Here is a 20,054-nt window from a genome sequence, read left to right on the forward strand (position 1 = left end):
GAGGCGGGGCACAAGTTCCTCTGGCTTCCAAGGTGCTGCCAGAAAAAAAGAACAAGGAATGTCTCCAGCTGGCAGGACCATAAGCCTGAGGATTGGACCCAGCCTTTTTCTCCTGACTCACCTTTGTTCCTCTGCCTTGCACAAACTAGGGAGGGTCTGTTCTAGTTAATGTGGCTTGACTGTGCCGGCGTGGTGGGGACACTTGGTGCTTGTCCTCTCCTTCCCTCTCCATCAGGGTTCCCTATAGGTGTTGTGCTCATTGTGCCATCGTCCAAGTGTGCTTCCTTCAGGCCAACGCAGCCTCTTCTTCTCGTTCTTAGGTGGGGGGCATGTTTGACACGGTGCAGCGCAGCACCCAGCAGACCACAGAATGGGCTGTGCTCCTCTTGGATATCATCAGCAGTGGCACTGTTGACATGCAGTCTAACAAGTGAGTGCTTTGGTGCACATGCACACACACTTCCTCCATCAACTGTGCTGAGTCAGGAAAGGCAGCAGACTCAGCCTGAACCTTGTTGAGTTCATCCCTGATACCACTGGATGACAGTGGAGGAGTTGAGTGTGTGCCAAATCATCCCGTCATCTCAGCAGGGCCTGGGAAGAAGGGATGCGCCTAAGGAATGCAGGCTCCCGGCCCTTGGAGGCATCCTTGCCCTTGGGTCTTAACGTCAGGAGGGCACCCAAGGTGGTGGTTGTTTTGGCATGGGTGACCACAGCGACATTCCCTGCCGTTTAGAAATGCGCGTTGGGACTGGGACAACAGCGGCTGCAGTTCCATTTCCTCCTGTGACCTTCTCCCCTTTCTCTTGCTCTAACCCGGCAGCGAGCTCTTCACCACAGTGTTGGACATGCTGAGTGTGCTTATCAATGGTACACTAGCGGCAGATATGTCCAGCATCTCACAGGGCAGCATGGAGGAAAATAAGCGGGCCTACATGAACCTGGTCAAGAAACTCCGAGTAAGTAGGAGCCCACCTTGGAATTCTGTGCCCCTTCCCTCCGGCTCTTGGGGCTCTACCCTGCCACAACCCCTACTGGCTGCTTCACACACCTATTGGGTGCTTTTGCCTGGCTGGAAGATGTGCTTGAACTATGATAATACCTCTTGCAGACAGAGGGATATTCATTCCTAGGACCTGGCCGAGTGTACAAAAGTAGAAACCGCACTCATTGGGTGGCGCGGTGGTCTAAACCACTGAGCCTCTTTGGCTTGCTGATCAGAAGGTGAACAGGTGAGCTGTTGCTCTGTCCCAGCTCCTGCCAACCTAGCACACCAGTGCAAGTAGATAAATAGGTACTGCTGCGGCAGGAAGGCAAACAGCATTTCTGTGCGCTTTGATTTCCGTCATGGTGTCCTGTTGCACCAGAAGCAGTTTAGTCCTGCTGGCCACATGACCTGGAAAAGTGCCTGTAGACAAACACCGGCTCCCTTGACCTGAAAGTGAGATGAGCGCCACAACCCCATAGTCGCCTTTGACTGGACTTAACTGTCCAGGGGTCCTTTACTTTCATGTTTACCTCATTGTTCCACCTCTGACCCTGCCCACCACTAGCATGTTCTCAAGGAGGGGAGAAAAAGTTCCTCATCCTTTGTTTGTATGATATAAAGCAAGGGAATTTTCCCAATGACATGATGCAGAGCAAGCTTGCATGCTTATTTTTGCACAGCTTAGTTTCGGCTTCAGGGCCATGCACCCCACCACTTTCCTTGGAAAGGCAGGCAGACAGTCCCATCTTACAGAGTAAGTAGCATTTTGGCCCAAGCCATAGTGTAGTGGGATGTGATGATTTTGACGTGTAGCAGGGATGACCGAAGTGCAAAGGGGCTCCAGGAGGAGCTCCTGCAGGCCAGGCCTCTCATCAGCCCTCTCTGTGGCTTCCTTTCTCTGCAGAAGGAGCTGGGCGACCGTCAGTCTGACAGCCTGGAGAAGGTGCGGCAGCTGCTGCCCCTGCCCAAGCAGACTCGGGACGTGATCACCTGCGAGCCTCAGGGCTCCCTCATTGACACCAAAGGCAACAAGATCGCTGGCTTTGACTCCATTTTCAAGAAGGAGGCAAGTAGCTTCCCTGACCACCAGCCCTGGTGTGGTTGCATCTTCTCAGTATGTAGGATGGTGTGGGAAAGGGGTGTGTGGGTGTGTGCGTTGCCCCACCCACAGCTTCATTGGTGGAGTGCCCTCCCCTTGCAAGCACAGTGCGCTGTTTTCATTTTGGTGCCTAGTCAATACAAACCGGCATATTCAGGTATTATAATTTCTTTCTTGGGCAACCTCTGTGTTGTCCCCCCCCCCCAATTCCTCTCTGAAACTGTTGTGCTGTGTTTGGTCTAATGTGTTTTATTTTGTACCCCACCTGGGGATCCTGTTACTGATAAGGAATGAGTTTTTTTAATATATATATATAAAATATGAAATGGACAGCAGCTGCAAGAGGGTATCCCAGGTATCTGTGCTGATGATTGTATGCACACGTAAAGGAGTCACTTTCCAATGCTTTGTGAGAGCAAGGAGAAGGTGGCATCTCTCCTCTGGCCCTGTGAACCTGGACCAAGGAGGATAAGTTCCAGCTGCTGTTGGCTGGCGTTCCATTTTCTTCCTTTCCCTCCCTACCCAGGGCCTGCAGGTGTCCACCAAGCAGAAAATCTCCCCCTGGGACCTCTTTGAAGGCGTGAAGCACTCTGCCCCACTCTCCTGGGGCTGGTTCGGGACGGTGCGGGTGGACCGCAAGGTGTCCCGCTTCGAGGAGCAGCAGAGGCTGCTGCTGTACCACACGCACTTAAAGCCGAAGCCCCGGAGCTACTACCTGGAGCCTCTGCCGCTGCCTCCCGAAGAGGAGGAGCCCCCCACCCCAGTCGCCCTAGAGCCGGAGAAGAAGGCTGTTGAGCCGACCAAGGTGGAGAAGACCAGTGCGAATCCTACCAACTCTGCCACTGAGCCCAAAAAGAAGACCAAGACGAAGAAGAGGCCCCCACCCGCCAACAAGAACGAGGTAAAAGGGCATTGCAGTTGCTCCTGGGGTGCCAAGCAGTTCCCAGCCATTTAAGAACTGAATGTGAGCCTGGCTGCTGGATCAGGCCACAGGGGGCCCAACAGCATCCTGTTCTGACAGTGGCCACCCAGGTTGTTATATAGTTTATGCAGTATATATGCACCTGATATGTGCAGCCAACCTATTCCTGCAACTGTGATGTTTTTAAACAGGTTTCAATGCTGAGTAGTACATTTGTGTCTGTTGTTCTGGGACTTGCTGGTGAAGGGCAGATAACTATTGGTAGTGCTACTGCTAATAATAATTACAAATTTTTGTAGGCTACCCTGGGACCTACTGGTGAAGGGTGGGTCATTAGTACCACTCCTGCTACTGCTATTGCTACTACTATTAATTGCTAATATTAGTATTCTTACTAATTACGAATGCTACTAATAACGTTGTTGTTGTTGCTACTGCTGCCATTGCTGTTACTGGATGGGGTGGTATCTTAGGAAAGCAAGCTCCCAGTTTCTCAGAGTTCCCCCCACCCCCCGCCGCCCAGTGGGGAAAAGAAGCGTTCCCCAGCAGCGTGCTACACTTTCTCTTGCTCTTTTCTCTGTTGTTGCCAATCTTGGCTTGCCCTGCTGTGTGTGTTGCTTTTTCACAGCCTTTCCCCCTGCAGGACTACATGATGAGCACAGGCCGAGGGGTCTCCTATGGAAGTGGCATGCCCACCGACCTCCTACACCATCAGACGGGGAACCCCATGTCACGGCTGGCCTATGGGCAGTCTCCAATGGGCCTCTATGCCCAGAACCAGCCTCTGCCAGCAGGTGAGCCAAGACTTGTGGGTGGGGTGGGGTGCTCCAGCCCATTCCAGATCCTGCCTTGGAAGGGGAGATATTCTGGACCTGTTCTTTGGTGGCACAGAGCCTGATGGGGAGCCCAGGATATGTAGAACTGTTGGGTTTTAAGTCTGGACCCATATTGTGCATGCTGCAGTTGTGACTTTTGTGTTCCAGACACTGGTGCCTTTGGGAATACTTGATAGGTTCACACTCAGTTTGGGCGATGTAGCCTTGCAGGAATGTGCATGCTCCTTGGGTGGCATTTAATGCTACGCAGGGCAGACACACTGAAGCCTAACTTTGGTTCATTAATTTCAATGGGTATGTTTCAAAGTTGAACATTGTTGAATACCACCCACAATGTGTAAAGTGCAGACAGGCATGCATACACTGACACACCCATATAAATGTGTGTTTTGTGGCTTCCAGTCCCCAGAGTGCTGGTCTGGTTTTTTCACTCCTGCTGCCTGCTGTGCTATTCACAACCCTTTTAATTTCTGTTTATTATTTCACTAGCATTTTCAGTACTTCCATTGCTGTTGGCTTTGGGTCTTTGTCGGAGGGGGGGGGTGATCACTTTAGCACCCACATGAAGCCAATACTGGGTGGCTTGTCCCAAAGGGCCAACCAGCAAGTTTAATGGTGGCTGAGCAGCAGATTGGACCCAAGTCCTTGCCTACAAACCCAGAGCTCCAACCCCTCCTCCCAAGCAGGCATTCTTCCGAATCCTGCAGAGCTTAGAAAAGTTTTCAGACAATCCAAACCACAAGGTCAGGGCAGAATTGGGGAAGTGGTGGAAGTGGTTTGCCTGTTGCCTTCCAAGTACACACTTTGAGGGTTAGCAGCAAAGTTTTGTGGAATAATGAGATTAAAATCTGTGCCAGATTCTGAGACTCTGCATTTTGGCATCTAGCTAAGCTGTGTGTGAGAGATAAACCTTTGCAAGGTTCCAGGATTTTTTCTTCAGGGGACACTCAGCAGTTAGCAACGAATTGGAATAGTCACCATCATGTACTTCACACATCCAGCAGAACAGAGGCCATGAACCTCTAGCTCAGGAGTTGAATGCAGCCCTAAATGTCTCTTTATCAGCTCCTCTGATATCTCCCCAAGCAGCATTCAGTACTGGTGCACCTTTGCACCACAAGTGTTTTTGCCTGCCTGAGCAGAGTCACAGAATCTTAGAATCGAAGAACTGTGGAGTTGGAAGGAACGCCAAGGGTCCTCTAGTCCACCCCCTGCAATTCAGGAATCAACCACAGCAGTCCCTGGGAGGGCTCGAACCACCTTGAACTTTGATCTTGCTTGCCAGGATGGAGGATAGAAAGGGAAAGTGGGAGGGAACTGGCCTAACTGTGCTCCATCCACTTTTGCCTCTGACCCCACCCACCAATCCCATGTGGTCCTTGGAAAGTTGCCCAGAAGGGAATGCGGCCCTTGGCTGAAAGCTACACCTGCCACAGTGTTTCAGTAGGTGCAGCCACATTGAGAATAATCAGAGAGCCCTACAGATTCAGGTAAACTAGATCAGCACCTTGGAGAGCTCCCAGTGAGTCTGGCCTGTCTGGCCTTTCTTAAATAGGCAGCACAGAGAGATGCTGCCACAGCAAGAGGTAGGAGACACCTGCCAGGTTATAAGGGCAAGTGAGGCTTCTTCCACAGTCAGCCCCACCTTCTGGGAATTGTGGGATGTACACATTAGAACTGTAGAGTTGGAAGGGACGCCGTGGATCATTTAGTCAAACCTCCTACAGTGCAGGAATCCTAACTAAAGCATCCCTAACTAGATAGCCATCTGTTGTTCTTTAGTCATTTAGTCGTGTCCGCCTCTTCGTGACCCCCCTGGACCAGAGCACGCCAGGCACTCCTGTCTTCCACTGCCTCCCGCAGTTTGCTCAAACTCATGCTGGTAGCTTCTGGTGAACCGGGTTCGCGTCTCCGCTCCTCCGCATGCAGCTGCTGGGTGACCTTGGGCCAGTCACACTTCTTTGAAGTCTCTCAGCCCCACTCACCTCACAGAGTGTTTGTTGTGGGGGAGGAAGGGAAAGGAGAATGTTAGCCGCTTTGAGACTCCTTCGGGTAGTGATAAAGCGGGATATCAAATCCAAACTCTTCTTCTTCTTCTTCATCCTCTGTTGTCCCCATCTCCTTGTGCCCTCAATCTTTCCCAACATCAGGGTCTTTTCCAGGGAGTCTTCTCTTCTCATGAGGTGGCCAAAGTATTGGAGCCTCAGCTTCACGATCTTCCAATGAGCAGGCAGGGCTGATTTCCTTCAGACTGGAGAGGTTTGATCTTCATGCAGTCCATGGGACTCTCAAGAGTCTCCTCCAACACCATAATTCAAAAGCATCAATTCTTCAGCAATCAGCCTTCTTTATGATCCAGCTCTCACTTCCATACATCACTACTGGGAAAACCATAGCTTTAACTATACGGACTTTTGTTGGCAAGGTGATGTCTCTGCTTTTTAAGATGCTGTCTAGGTTTGTCATTGCTTTTCTCCCAAGAAGCAGGCGTCTTTTAATTTTGTGGCTGCTGTCACCATCTGCAGTGATCATGGAGCCCCAAAAAGTAAAATCTCTCACTGCCTCCATTTCTTCCCCTTCTATTTGCCAGGAGGTGATGGGCCCAGTGGCCATGATCTTCGTTTTTTTTATGTTGAGCTTCAGACCATACTTTGCGCTCTCCTCTTTCACCCTCATTAAAAGGTTCTTTAATTCAGTGTTTCCCAACCTTGGGCCTCCAGCTGTTTTTGAACTACAATTCCCATCATCCCTAACCACTGGTCTTGCTAGCTAGGGATGATGGGAGTTGTAGTCCAAAAACAGCTGGAGGCCCAAGGTTGGGAAACACTGCTTTAATTCCTCCTCACTTTCTGCCATCAAGGTTGTGTCATCTGCATATCTGAGGTTGTTGATATTTCTTCCGGCAATCTAACCCTCTGCTTAAAAACATCTAAGCGCCATTGGTTCAGGTCTTACCCTCCAGAACAGAAGAAAACAAGCTTGCTCCCTCTGTCACGTGGGACAGTCATTTAAGTACCGTATTTTTCGCCCCATAGGGCTCACTGGCCCATAGGGCGCACCTAGTTTTTTTGGGGGGGGAATAAAGGGGGAAAATTATTTCCCCCCCCCCCAAGCGCGGGGCTGGGACGGGGGAAGCCCGAGCTTCCCCCGACCCCAGCCCCCAGAACAGGCTGCTATCCACAAGCCGTGGGAGAGCTGCGCGACTTTGCACAGCTCTCCCATAGCTTGTGGAGAAGCCCAAAGCCTGGGGGGCGCTGAGCTCAGTGCACCCCAGGCTTCTGGGTGCAGGCAGCTCTCCGCAAGCCGTGGGAGAGCTGTGCGAAGTCGCGCAGCTCTCCCACGGCTTCCAGATAGCTTCCTGAAGCCTGCATTTGCCCCATAGGACGCACACACAATTCCCCTTCATTTTTGGAGGGGGAAAAGTGCGTCCTATAGGGCAAAAAATACGGTATTTGCAGATGACCTCTCAGTCTCTTCTTTCCCAGCCTAAAACTTCCCAACTACCTCAACCATTCCTCATAAGGCTTGGTTTCCATACCCTTATCATCTTGGTCATCATTGCATTCTTCATCTGCAGAGTTGAGGAGAAGGCCGTGTGGCTTTTCCTTCCAAGATCTGGGGGTGGGGGCTAAGGCTGCATGCTCTAGCTTGAACAGCGAAAAGGAAGCATCCTCCCTTGGCGGGTGGCACCCTGAGCCTCATCAACGTCTTCCTCTATGCCTTGTGAGAACCCAGGTCCAGGAGGGGGGTGGTCATGTCCGTAACTTTACCCATCTTCCTCCCTCGCTTCAGGTGGACCACGGTTAGATACCTCTTACCGGCCGATGCGCATGCCAATGGGAACACGGGTTCCAAGCCGCCCTCCCTACACTGGGGTCTTGCCCACGAGCATGGGGGGCATGATGGGAATCGACCCTTCCTACAAGTCGTCCATCTACAGACAGCAGCAGCCGCCTGGTCCTCAGGGGCAGCTCCTTCGGCAGCAGCTGCAAGCCAAGCTGGTAAGGATCCTGCCCTCAGCCACCCTACCCCCCCCCCAGCCCATGAACTAGAGTGACAGGCAGAGGGATCAAGAACACTGTGTTCCACTCCTTTCACTCTCCCCTTCCTTTCAGCTAGCTCTGCCATTTAGACCAAAGCATCAGGGCTTAAGTGTTGGTGCCTCGGTGATCCTACAGTCCAGGTTGGGTGTGGGGTGGGTCCTTGCATCCAGGAAGGAGTGCCATTTGCAGGTTTACTGCTGGTGGAAGTACACAGCTGAAATGGTTAGTAGTTGGCCACCGATAACCTTAACCTCCATGAATTATTCTTAACATACTTCCCAAGCTGGCAGAATTTGTGGCCATCTCTACTTCTTCAGGCTGTCTTTATCTCAAATACACAACTTGATTCAAGCCTGGTTGTTTGAGTGCAGCTGGCAGAGGCCTTCGGCAGAGTCTCAGGCCCGCTTTCCCCCAAATTCTGGCACCCTGCCGCACCCCACAGCCTCCACCCAAAGCAGGCTACGGGCTTTTCCTTCCCTGCCTTGTGGGAGGTTCCCTGGGGCCACCTTTGCTAGCCACACCTCTCTGCTGCTTTTCCAGCAGAGCCAAGGAATGTTGGGGCAACCACCCGTGCGCCAGATGGCTCCTGCCCCGGCCTATGGATCTGTGCAGCCGTCACAGGTAAGATGGGGCTGGGCAGGTGCTGGGCCTGTGCGTGGGGTCTGCACCACAGTTCTCACCTGGGACTCACTCTCGCCTGGAACCTTTTGCTTGATGCACTTTGAGCATCTGTATCAAAGGGGGAGTAGGAATGGGATTACTTCAGAACCTGTATACCTGAAGGAGCGTCTCCACCCCCATCGTTCTACCCGGACACTGAGGTCCAGCTCCGAGGGCCTTCTGGCGGTTCCCTCACTGTGAGAAGCAAAGCTACAGGGAACCAGGCAGAGGGCCTTCTCAGTAGTGGTGCCCGTCCTGTGGAACGCCCTCCCACCAGATGTCAAAGAGAACAACAACTACCAGACTTTTAGAAGACATCTGAAGGCAGCCCTGTTCAGGGAAGCTTTTAATGTTTGATGTACTAGAGTATTTTAATATTTTTTTTGGAAGCCCCCCCAGAGTGGCTGGGGAAGCCCAGCCAGATGGGTGGGGTACAAATAATAAATTATTATTATTATTATTATTATTACCATGGAAAGGAAAGGGAGACAAAGGAGGGATCAGGTTGGGCGAGGCAAGGGGATAGGAAATGGAAATAGTAAGTTCACCATGCCCACCTCTGTGCCTCTCACATCCCACCCCTATTTTGCCCTCATGCCTTTGATGGCAGAACAGTCCTCCTGATGGTATGCTCTGCCAGTATATCTGTCAGGAGGTCATCATCTCTAGTGCTCTGCTGACATAGTGGGCAAATCCCACAGGCCCTCATCCGGAAGATTTCAAACACGACACCACACCTTTTTAGATATCACTCTGTTATTCAACAAAATCTGTGTACCACTTAAACTGTAAACAAAACGTCCAAGCGCTTTGCAAAGGGTATAAAGTGTACATTGAGATTGTCTGCTAAAAAACCAAAATTGTTGTTATAAGTTTACATTGCAAGCTAAAGCTGCAGATTAAAATATAGGTCAGCTTTACAGGTCTGGGTAAGTTTGCCTAAGCAACAAGTTTCTAGCAGGCACAGAAAGGAACACAGTGAAGGGGCCTGTGTGGTGTCAATGGGCAAGGAGTTCCAGAATGTAAGAGCTCCCACACTAAAAGACTAGTTTTTTTACAAGTGCAGGATGAACATTATGTGGCACTTGTAGAGTTGACAGTTCTGCTGATCAAAACAGTTGAGTGGGCATTTGTGAGTGAAGGTGACCTTTCAAGTGAACTGATTCTAAAGGGGGTTGAGGACTTTATATCATAATAGCTGGCAAGCAGCTCTTTCTTGTCTCCCGTTTCCGTCAGCCATCTTGTTTATTTGTTTAGTTTAGGTCCTGTCCTTCCTCATGAAGGAGCCCAGCCCCTCTGATTTTAACAAAGCGCGCAACTTTGTTCCTTGCAGGGCTACACCCCCTACGTCTCCCACGTTGGCCTCCAGCCTCACCCCTCTCAATCAAGCGCCATGGTGCCCCCCACCTACTCCAGCCAGACCTATCAAAACACGCACCCTGGCTCCAACCCTGCCTTTGTCGACACCGTCAGGCCGATGCAGAGACCCAGCGGCTATGTCCACCAGCAGGCACCTGGCTACGGACACGCCCTGAACGCGGCCCAGAGGTACTTCCTGGGACCAGGCACCAGGTCTGCAAGCAGGGGTGGTGGGTGAGGGACTGCTTGGCTGAATTTTGAACCATTCACTAAAGGCAATGAAGCGTGTGGGGAACCCCCAACTTGTTGCTCTAATTAGAGCTGGCACGGGGTCCCAGCTTGGCAAATGTGGCCGTTTCTTCCTCCGGCCATACCTGATGCCATGTGCAATGGTAGGTAAGGACACTTGGGAAGAACAGCCAAACAGTGGGGAGGTTAATGTGAGCTCCTGGCTATTCCTTTCCAAGTAGGGCTTGCCAACAGTGAGCCCTGCTGAGATCAGCTGATCCTTGCTGAAAGCAAGCCCCTTTGAAGCTGCCACCTGGTGTCACAGCACATTTTTTATGTGTTTTATTTATTGTTTCTGACTATTTTTGTTACATTCACAATTACGTGAGCCGCCTTGGGCTTGGTTTCAACTAGGGCTGGACAATATATCAATATATCCTCCAAAACTAGTTTGAAGTCCATATCATGATATCGGTTTCATAATTTTTGACCTGGCGTTATATTGCAAATCATGATATGTGTGTGTGTGTGTGTGTGTGTACGCGTGTGATATGCAAAAATCACAATGCAAGAAAAACCGTGAAGCCAGCCTATGCCTCTACATAGCTCCATCCTTATTTTAGACATTGGTGATCTATCAGTATATCACAATGCTTAGCTGGTGATATATCATGATGTTGAAAATCAGATATCGCCCAGCCCTAGTTTCAACCATGGAAAGGTGGTGTACAAATAAAATGATGTGTGTGTGATGAAGTCAGGCTCCACCTGCCTGCCAAAATGGGCTAGGGCAGATGTGGGGTACCTTTGGCTCTCCAGATGTTCTGCAGCTGCAACTCCCAAAAGCAAGCATGGCCAAGTGGCCAGAGGTGGTGGGAGCAGTCAATGAGCAATGTCAGAGAGCCTGAGGTTCCCCACACCTGGCCTAGCAGGAGAAGGAGGTGGAGGAAGTGAGGATCTGGCCTGCCCTCCAGAAGACATTTCTGTTGGCATGGAACAACACGGAGATTTCCTGAAGAAGAACTTACAGCGCCGCTAACCACCAAGAGCCGCAGGGAGTTCTTTCCAAACCAACTGGGGCATGCTTTCCTTTTGGTTGCTTCAAGGCACACTGCCACGTTCTCCTTCCCTTTTTCTGGTTGCAGGTTTCCTCATCAGTCAATGCAGCAAGCCGCCATGATAAGCGGGTTAAACCACATGAGTGCTCAGGGCGTCCCATCAGGGATCCGACCCAGCCAGCTCCTGCCAGACCAGCAGCAGCAGTACCTGCGGCAGCAGCAGCAGCAGCAGATGCTGAGGGTAAGCATTAGGACAGAGCTGTGTTGTATGTTCCTCTTGCCCAACTTGGCTCCTTCTCTTTTTTCTGCTCAGTTCTTCCTTTCAGATGCCCCACCAGCCATTGGGCGTGCCATTTTAATATTTCGATTGATTTACTATAAATTAGTAAATTTGTAGCTCAGTGGTGAAGCATCTGTTTCAGTGTTAGAAACTAAGATATGAAAGCTAGGAACTAAATGGCACCTTAAACCTACGTTATGGGCACAACAACAACAACAACAACAATTTATCATTTCTACCCCGCCCATCTGGCTGGGTTTCCCCAGCCACTCTGGCCAGCTTTCAACAGAACATTAAAAAGAGAATAAAACTTCAAATCAAACATTAAAAACTTCCCTAAACAGGGCTGCCTTCAGATGTCTGAATGGAATATCTAGGCGCACTTTTTTATAACAAAACTACAAAGCTGAAAATGAATGAACTGCAGCTAAAATATCATGTTCATTTTTCACATGGTCTAGTCCTTCCCCTGCCTACCCCCTAATATTCTTAAGAGGGTCTCTTCTCCAGTCTTCAGAGAGTAGCTGGAAGTGGGGAGGCAGAAAAAGATGTTCCTTTCCTTCTACTCTGCAGTTTTAATTTGAAATATAGGCACAGTCATTGCTTTTTTTCTGGGGGAACACAGGGCTATGCATACCGCTAAACATTTTGTGAATCTAATGGGAGAAGAAACTAAAGTTTTTAAATTTTTTAGTTTTTTTCTGTAGCACGGTGAATCGTCAGTTCCGTTGCTACCCCCAATGGTGGCCTCATTTCCTGTCATGGTGTTTCCTGAGTCTCAGATGGAATGAGAGTACCCCTAAACATTCTTTTAGGAGAAAGCACTGGGCGCAGTACTGCACCCAGAGCTCAGAAGCAGCTCACCCTAATGAAATGCCCTGTTGCAAAATGCGCCTAGAACAATGGGAATTTTAAACAATGATCTGTTTTGCATGTGGAGGGTCCCAAGTTCTTTCCCCAGTGACATCTCCAGATGGAGAGATACACCCGCTCCTGAAATCCTGGGGGGCTGGGCCCCTTATTGAAAACAAATTCCATTTTCCACCAAAATTATACGTAATAATGTTCATCTGTCAAAAACTTGATTCCTGTTCACTATAAGAACGATTCTGAATTTAAATCGTGACTGGACTACTCTGTTGCCATATAGAGAAACACCCACCCATGAACTTTTTCCTTGCTTTTCTCCCTCTTGTTACTCGATAAATCACATCTTGATTTCATTTTATTTTGCATGTGTTTGATATTTCATCTTGTTTTATTTTTGTATTCCTGAAGGAGGAGTAAAGACTGGATAGGAACGTGCTCACAAAGAAACTGCCAAAGTGGGGATCATCCCTCGGTGTGTCATGTGACCCCAACTGCTTTCTTCGTGTTCCTTCCTTTCTTCACACTCTTTTAAAAAAACAAGTACCTCACTGTCCTCATTCTTGTCTTATCTTCAAGACCTTGTGAAGTAACAGGGCCTGGTTGGTGTCAGAAGAAAGTTTTCTGCACAAGCTGAGTGGAAACCTTGAGGTGGCTTTTTTCACAACACAAGCTGGTGTTTTGCACAATAGGGTCTGGATGTGGTTGCTCCATTAACCTTTCACAATGGTTGGGTACACACCATACGTTTAAAGCACCCCCCCCCCCGAAAAAGAAGAATCACGGGAGCTGTAGTTCGTTAAGAGTGCTGGGCATTATATCTCTGTGAAGGGCAAACTAGAGTTCCAAGGATTCTTGGTGTGCATGTGCTTTAAATGTGCAGTAAATATATGATGCGTGGGCAACTCAACTCGCCTTACCTTCCTTCCTCCCAGACATCTTCCTCGGAGCTCCCCAAGGGTTGTGCTGCAGATGAGGTGAGAGGATGGGGTGGCGGGTTGGGAAGTAATAGGTCTTCAGTAAAACCTGAGAACAGCCTTGGCAGATCATCCTAACCAACCAGCCGGATGGCAGTGGAAGAGCCATCCTCTGCTGTTTGTCCTGCACCTCTGGTACAATGCTTTTGCATCTGGAGGCTCCATTAAGCTTCTGTGGCAAGCAACCGTGGATGAGCCAAACATCCGTGTGGGTTTTTAAAAGTTTTCTTTAAAGACACCTATGCTAGCGGACATCGCCACTAGTGGAAGGAGGGATGACTTTTGGCTAAGCCTCGTTGCAGACACCTGTGCAGGTCCCTTCACTGCTCCCAGCCTAGCTGAGAACATTCTGTGTCCACGCAGTAGAATAGGGGTGGAGAATCTGTAGCCTTCACAGATGGTATGGGAACAAAGGTTCCCCTCATCTAGGGCTACTGGCCTTGCTGTTTGGGGCTGGAAGGCAATAGGTTCCCCCAGATTATGAGAACGAAACACATCTCCTACCTTGCTGTGCAAAACATTGGACCATAAAAAAAAGCTCTTCTGGATCAGGGCAGAGGCCCACCTAGCCCAGCATCCTGTTCTCACAGGGACCAAACATTACCATGGGAAGACCCAAAAGCAGAACCTGGGTGCAGCATCCAGCCTCTCCACTTCCGGCAGCTGGTATTCAGAGGCAGCCACTGCCCCTGTGGAAGAAGGAACACAGCCAATATGATGTTTCCAGCCTTGTTGACATGCTGTACTTCTTTCCCTTTCTTCCTCCTGCCCTGCAGCAACAGCAGCAGCAGCAGCCACAGCAGCAGCAACCGCAGCCCCCACCTCAGCAGTCCCAGCAGCAGCCCCAGGTGCCCACCGTCCCCCAGGCCCAGGCCCAAGGGCAGCCTCCCGGTCTGGGGATCCCTCCTCAGCAGCCTCTGGTGAGTATGCCCTGCCCCTTCAGCTCCCCAGGACAGCTGCCTCTCCCTTTCCCACCCAGCCTCTAACATCTGTTCTTTCTCTCACTCCCTCTCTCCCTGTCTCCTTTCTGTGCAGTTCCAGCGGCAAGGCCTCCAGCAGACTCAGCAGCAGCAGCAGACGGCAGCTTTGGTTCGGCAGCTCCAGCAACAGCTTTCCAGTAAGGCCCGGGTCCCTTCTCCCTCCCCCAGTCCCCTGGGCACAGCACCCCTCCTCCACACTAGTGGAGAATGCAGGCAAGGCAAATGAGGCATGGGAGTACAGCAGGGTCCCCCTGGCCAACTGCAGGAGTTACTAAGTGGCGCTCAAGATGCTCTGTAGAGAAGAAAGTGCAGGAGACAGTGAAAGCCCTCTCTTCAAAGATCATAGGAGATATGATCTCTTCTCCCTCTGTGATAGGAGGCAGGACGCTGTCCCTAGTCAGCCACCCCTGCCTTGCTTCTCTTCCCCAAGTGAGCAGCAGCAGCCATGCATGGCCCCAATGGCGCATGAGAATAAGGTAGGCTTTGAACGCAGCAGGGAGCTAAGAGTCCCCAGACATAAGAGTGTCAAGCCCCAGCTTGGAAAGAGTCTCTTGGTGGAGGGTTGTTTTTCTCACCCCCTCCCCCGCCCCTCATCTAGCTTGCAGGTTTTTGCAAGGCTGGTTTCAGTCCAGGCTCCCAGGAGGGAGCTGCCCTTGTTTCCCTGTGTGAAAGAGACCTTCCCCTAGCTTGTGAGGGTTGAGCAAGGGAAGCGTGCTAAGCAGCTGTGATCTGACCTACTGAATACATACGGCTTTTGCAAAAAGAGGTTTCTGCAGGGCGAAGTGGGGGGTGGGGTGGCAGAGAGGAGGGCAGCCCAATATTCCTTTCTTGAGCACTCCGTATTGTGGGCTGTGGAACGGTTCCACACTTTCGCGCATGCCCATGTGCCGGGGAAGAGCCATGCATTGCAGGGAGGGAGGTGAGTGCTGCTGCTTCAGCTTGACTGGAGCATTGATTGCTGTGGGTGAGGGTGCATCACACACACACACACACACACACACACACCCCTGGGAGGAGGAGGATGTGGAGCAAAGTGATCATTCATGCCTCAGAGGAACTGGCGATTCCTTAAAAGCCTCACCTGTTTGGTTTTGCCAGAGATGCCCAGCAGATTGGGCCAATTAATGTGGAGCACAGCACCAGGGCCAAACCTCCTGTTTCTCCTGTTCTTGCCCACCCATCTCTCTTGCCTGCAAGCTCATACGTAGATTCTAACTCTTGTGTTTTGGTCCAAACAGATACGCAAACCCAGCAGAACAGCAACCCCTTTGTACGGTACTGAGACCCAGCAAAGAGAGAGGCCTCGCAGTGGACTTGAGGGGGGCTCTGTTTGCTTGGGGCCACCAACGGCTTGCCCCCCACCCCACCGCCCTCTGGGGCGCCTGCTCTGCAGCAGCGGCAGCACCCTGCCACCCGGGGCAGAGAGAAGGTTAATAATGCCGAACGAGTGTTTTTGATCTCCCCTTTCTACCAGTGATTTGGAATCCCGTGTGATTGCTAGAGTCTCCCCGCCTTTAATTTCAGGTTTAATAAGTTTTTTGGTATTTTTGTTAAAATAATGACGAAAATGAATTGTAAGATTTTCTACTTTATTTATACCGGATGAAACCCTGTATCACAGATGTTCTGAAACAAATACAGAGAGCGTACTTTCCAGAAGGCGATGCGTGTCGTGTGTCCGTAGTGGGTGGGCAGGGCTCTGAGGCATCTCCCTCCTGCCTTTCCTCAGCGCCTGGATATCCGCCAGCAAACCGAAAAGGCGGCTGGCGCCACCATGCCTCAGCGGGGGCTGAAGCCGCATTTTGGTGTTACACGCCCTCCCCCGTCCTCAATCTGCTCCAGACACGCAGAGGCAGCCTGCCGCAACTTTTAATTACACAAACGAAAGGCATGCTTACACATTTGCATAACTTGATGCAGGTTTGAGAATTTAACTTTGCGCTTAAAGGGAACTTCTGACATTCTTTTTGAGGCAGTTGGACGTGGGTAGCAAATGTCATCTTTTGTTTTGTTTAAAGCAGTTTGTTTGTTTGTTTGTTTGTTTGTTTGTTTGTTTGTTTGTATATCCCACCTTTTTCTCTAAGGAGCTCAAGGTGGCATACATGGTTCTCCCCCTCTTATTTAATCCCCACCCCAACCTGGTAGGGTGGGATAGAGAATGGCCCAAGGTCACTCAATGAAATCTTCGTGGCCAAGTGGGGATTTGAGCCCTGGCCCCCCAGGTCCCTAGTTTGATGCTCTAACCACTGCACCACCTCTGGCTCTCTCTTATTGTATATTAGAGACCTCCCTAGCTGTTCCCTCAGCAAAATACATATCTGTCGAAGTGGGGAAAGTATCCAGGAATGGGTGAGCTGTGGCTATACTCTTGATTTATAAGGCAGCGCCAGAGCATTGGCTGCCCTGTGCTTCAGCTCCTGGGCCCACGTTCTGTTGCTAGTAACTGAAAATACAGAATGACTTGTGACACACACTGACTACTTGGGCACATGAGTTAACTGAGCAAGGGGAACGGGGTAAACTCAGATCTCTCCTTTCTGTAAGGCAGCACACTTGTAGGCGCATTTGCAGGGGAGGGAGTATGGGCGCTTCACACATGTAATGTTACCCATAGGTCAGGGGGCACCATCCTTTTTAGACCTCAGGGCTTTTGGATTTTTGAATGTGGGCTGGGCGTCTTCTCTCTCCCCTGTTCCCTCTGAACAGGAGCTGGAAGAGGAGATGGGAAAGAGTGCCGCTCTTGCAGTTTCTTTCTTTAGCTCTATGTACTTTCCAAGGGAGAAAAAGGTACCCATCTCTTGCCCAAGGGAAGGGGGAACTTAGAGGGGATGGGAAAACACTGGGAACCCCCGCTGTGCATGGAAACTTATTGACTGAAGATCAAGGTAGAAATTCTTTAAACAAGGTGCTTGTTCACTCCCTGGCACTTCACTGCCCAGAGGAAGGTTTGCAGGGCTTCTTGATCTAATGGCTTTGAAATCACTGGTGCCTGGGTATATCAGTCTACATGCAGCACTGGGGTGGGGAGGCTGTGTTAACTCCAGGTCAAAATGTTTCCAGGAGGGTTCAGTTGCCCCCTACTTGCAATGCTCCCCCCCCCAAGGCCAAGTCTTGTGCAGCTTTGGGTTGCAGAGCTGCCCTCCGTGCAAACCACGTGTGAGCTGGCTGGGCCCACAAAACCTGATCAGAGCTGAAAGAGACAGACTTCTCTGCTAATGAGGGGGGACAGCTCTGGGCAGAGCTGCTTCCTGTGCACTTCCCAACCTGTCCTGTTCAATCAGCTTCCAGGTCTGGGAGCAGCCACCTCTGCTGGGCTGCAGCGCACCAGCCTCTTCCCCCAGAGCCTTCTCTGGGCTAGATGAGCCCCCTGCACCCTTTCGTAATGGGGCCGAGTGTGGCCCCAAGAGAGGACATGGGTCTACATATGCTACTACTTATATTTGGAGAGAGCGACGCAGGTGGCACTGTGGGTAAAACCTCAGCGCCTAGGACTTGCCGATTGTATGGTCGGTGGTTCGAATCCCCACGGCAGGGTGAGCTCCCGTCTTTGATCCCAGCTCCTGCCCACCTAGCAGTTCGAAAGCACCTCTAAGTGCAAGTAGATAAATAAGTACCGCTTTATAGCGGGAAGATAAACGGCGTTTCCGTGTGCTGCGCTGGTGCTGGCTCGCCAGAGCAGCTTCGTCACGCTGGCCACGTGACCCGGAAGTGTCTCCGGACAGCACTGGCTCGCGGCCTCTTAAGATGAGCGCACAACCCTAGAGTCGGACATGACTGGCCCGTACGGGCAGGGGTACCTTTACCTTTTTATATTTGGAGAGAAAAGCAAATTTATATATAATCACTACAATTTCAAGAAAACAGGGCAAGTATGCCCATACAACATTGTTTTTTTTTTGGCAGAAAACAGTGTTTTGTGCTGCTCACCTTGGAGCAATTGAAATCCAGAGGCCCTTTTATGAAGCTCCCTTTGGAGGAAAGCTTCTGGAGACTGTAGCAGTGCCTTTGTAATACTTTTATGTGTAAGCATACAGGTTGAGCAGACTTTGAAAGGACACAGAAGCAAGCACACAATCAGGCTGGCCTGCTTCCAAAGAAACCTCCACCCTGTCTTTGGCTATCTGGCCACATCTAAAACTTGGTGTTTAGAGCTCCCATGCACAAGGTATATTTGTTGCTGAACAGCCCTGAAGCTGGCAGGGATCAGGGAGTCTAGCAGTGGGTGGCAAGTACCCTATTCCACTGGGGTTAGTGACCTCCTGGCTTTTGTGACATGAGATGTTTTAAGCAGAGCAGAGCCAAGGGCCAAAACATACAGGAGGTGCCTGGAAAGGGGCACTGCTCAGTCAAAAGGGAAAGGCTCCAAATCTGGTCCTGAGGCTGGGCAACAGGTCTTGCAAATGTACTCATGTTCAGGTTGAGTGGGCTTTGCAAGGGCACGGAAAGCGCCAAGGCAAGCCCCACCCACCCCAATGTCTGTGTTTCTTCTGCCATCATTATCGGACTCTTAACAGATCAACCAGAACAACCAGAGTCTTGGCGCACCTGCAGGGCAACTTCACCTGTTGGATGGCAGGCTGAGTTCCATGTGACCCACACTGATCCAAGCAAACTTCTGTTTGGAGGCAGACACACAGAGAGAGAGCCCATGGTCTGTCTGTCTGCCTTTCCTTGCTGCACTTTGGTCCCTGCTTTCATCTGTAACTGGAGTGTATCAGGGCCCCACCCCACTATAAAGGTTTAATCGGGGCTAACAAAGCCAGAGATGCTAATCTGGATTTCAGCAACACAGATGAACTAATCAGGATTCAGCTATAACCCACCAGAGCTAATCTAGGCTAATGATCCCAGGCCAGCTAATCTAGACCAGCTGACAGCTCTTTGGCCGGTCCAGCAACAGCTGCCAAAAAATCTGCCATCAGCTTCTGGCTTTTTTGGAGTTTGTGCAGATCCTTCACAAGGGCTTTGCTGAGCTGAGGTTTCCAAGAGCTGGGTGTCCTCTCCCAGCTTTCACCAGCTGCTCTGGACTACAAATCCCATCAGCTGCAGCCAGCACAAATGGGAGTCGCTTTCCAAAACAGCTGGAGGGCAGTGCCAGGCTGAGCTTTGCAACCCAGGGCCATATTTGGTGTCAGTATTGCTGCTGCTGCTTGATGCTATTTATTATTATTATTATTATTATTATTATTATTATTATTATTATTATTATTATTTATTGATATAGTAACCTTCATCAAAAGACCACAGCATGGATGGAGGACTTGACCTGGCATGTGTAACAGATGAAGCAGATGGGCCTGTCCTAGCTGCTGCTTGCCCACCAGGTTTCTCTTACGCACAGCAACTCAGGTCATGTGGGCGGGGAGGGGGGGTTGCAGTGATTTTTAGAAAGTCACTAGCTTGATTCAGGCATCCTATTGGGAAGACCCAGTTCTCTGAGTGCATGTTCTGGAAGTTGGGAAATAGGGGCAGTACAGGATTCCTTTTGGTGTACTGACCTCCCCGCTGCATCAAGGATTCCCTGCCTGAGCTGCTTCAGGTCATGGCGGATGTTCTCCTGGAGACACCTAGTTTGGTTGTCCTAGGGGACTTTAACACCCATTTCGACACGACCTTACAAGGGGCTGCTCGGGACTTCGTGGAAAGCATGGCCTCCATGGGGCTGTCCCTGAATAGGTTTGTCCCAACTCATAGTCGCGGATATGCCTTAGACCTGGTGTTCACCTCTAGTGACGTGGGTGATCTGACAGTAAGTCA

At 50.6% G+C, this 20,054-nt stretch overlaps 1 protein-coding gene and 1 long non-coding RNA gene across 9 annotated transcripts in view; both read left to right on the forward strand.

Annotated features, from left to right (window-relative positions):
• The window catches only part of MED12 (mediator complex subunit 12), a 51,458-nt gene extending 35,502 nt beyond the window's left edge, over positions 1 to 15,956 (forward strand). For 6 of the 8 annotated variants that reach the window (XM_083486169.1, XM_083486173.1, XM_083486171.1 and 3 more), the window contains 12 exons: positions 321 to 430; positions 824 to 959; positions 1,893 to 2,054; positions 2,614 to 2,988; positions 3,653 to 3,803; positions 7,638 to 7,846; positions 8,429 to 8,509; positions 9,882 to 10,096; positions 11,281 to 11,434; positions 14,094 to 14,237; positions 14,353 to 14,434; positions 15,536 to 15,956. In XM_083486169.1, the coding sequence (XP_083342295.1) occupies positions 321 to 430; positions 824 to 959; positions 1,893 to 2,054; positions 2,614 to 2,988; positions 3,653 to 3,803; positions 7,638 to 7,846; positions 8,429 to 8,509; positions 9,882 to 10,096; positions 11,281 to 11,434; positions 14,094 to 14,237; positions 14,353 to 14,434; positions 15,536 to 15,579 (1,863 nt within the window). In that variant the 3' untranslated portion in view covers positions 15,580 to 15,956. The remainder of the gene's footprint in view (positions 1 to 320; positions 431 to 823; positions 960 to 1,892; positions 2,055 to 2,613; positions 2,989 to 3,652; positions 3,804 to 7,637; positions 7,847 to 8,428; positions 8,510 to 9,881; positions 10,097 to 11,280; positions 11,435 to 14,093; positions 14,238 to 14,352; positions 14,435 to 15,535) is intronic. The other 2 variants (XM_083486170.1, XM_083486172.1) reach the window with 1 other exon arrangement.
• LOC310698940 lies at positions 11,457 to 13,103 on the forward strand. The gene is made up of 2 exons (XR_014521843.1): positions 11,457 to 11,928; positions 11,998 to 13,103. It is a non-coding gene; the product is annotated as an uncharacterized lncRNA (long non-coding RNA).
• Positions 15,957 to 20,054: the final 4,098 nt, after the last annotated feature.

The sequence above is a fragment of the Podarcis liolepis genome (assembly GCF_965112155.1).
Source record: "Podarcis liolepis genome assembly, chromosome: Z".
Taxonomy (NCBI): Eukaryota; Metazoa; Chordata; class Lepidosauria; order Squamata; family Lacertidae; genus Podarcis; species Podarcis liolepis.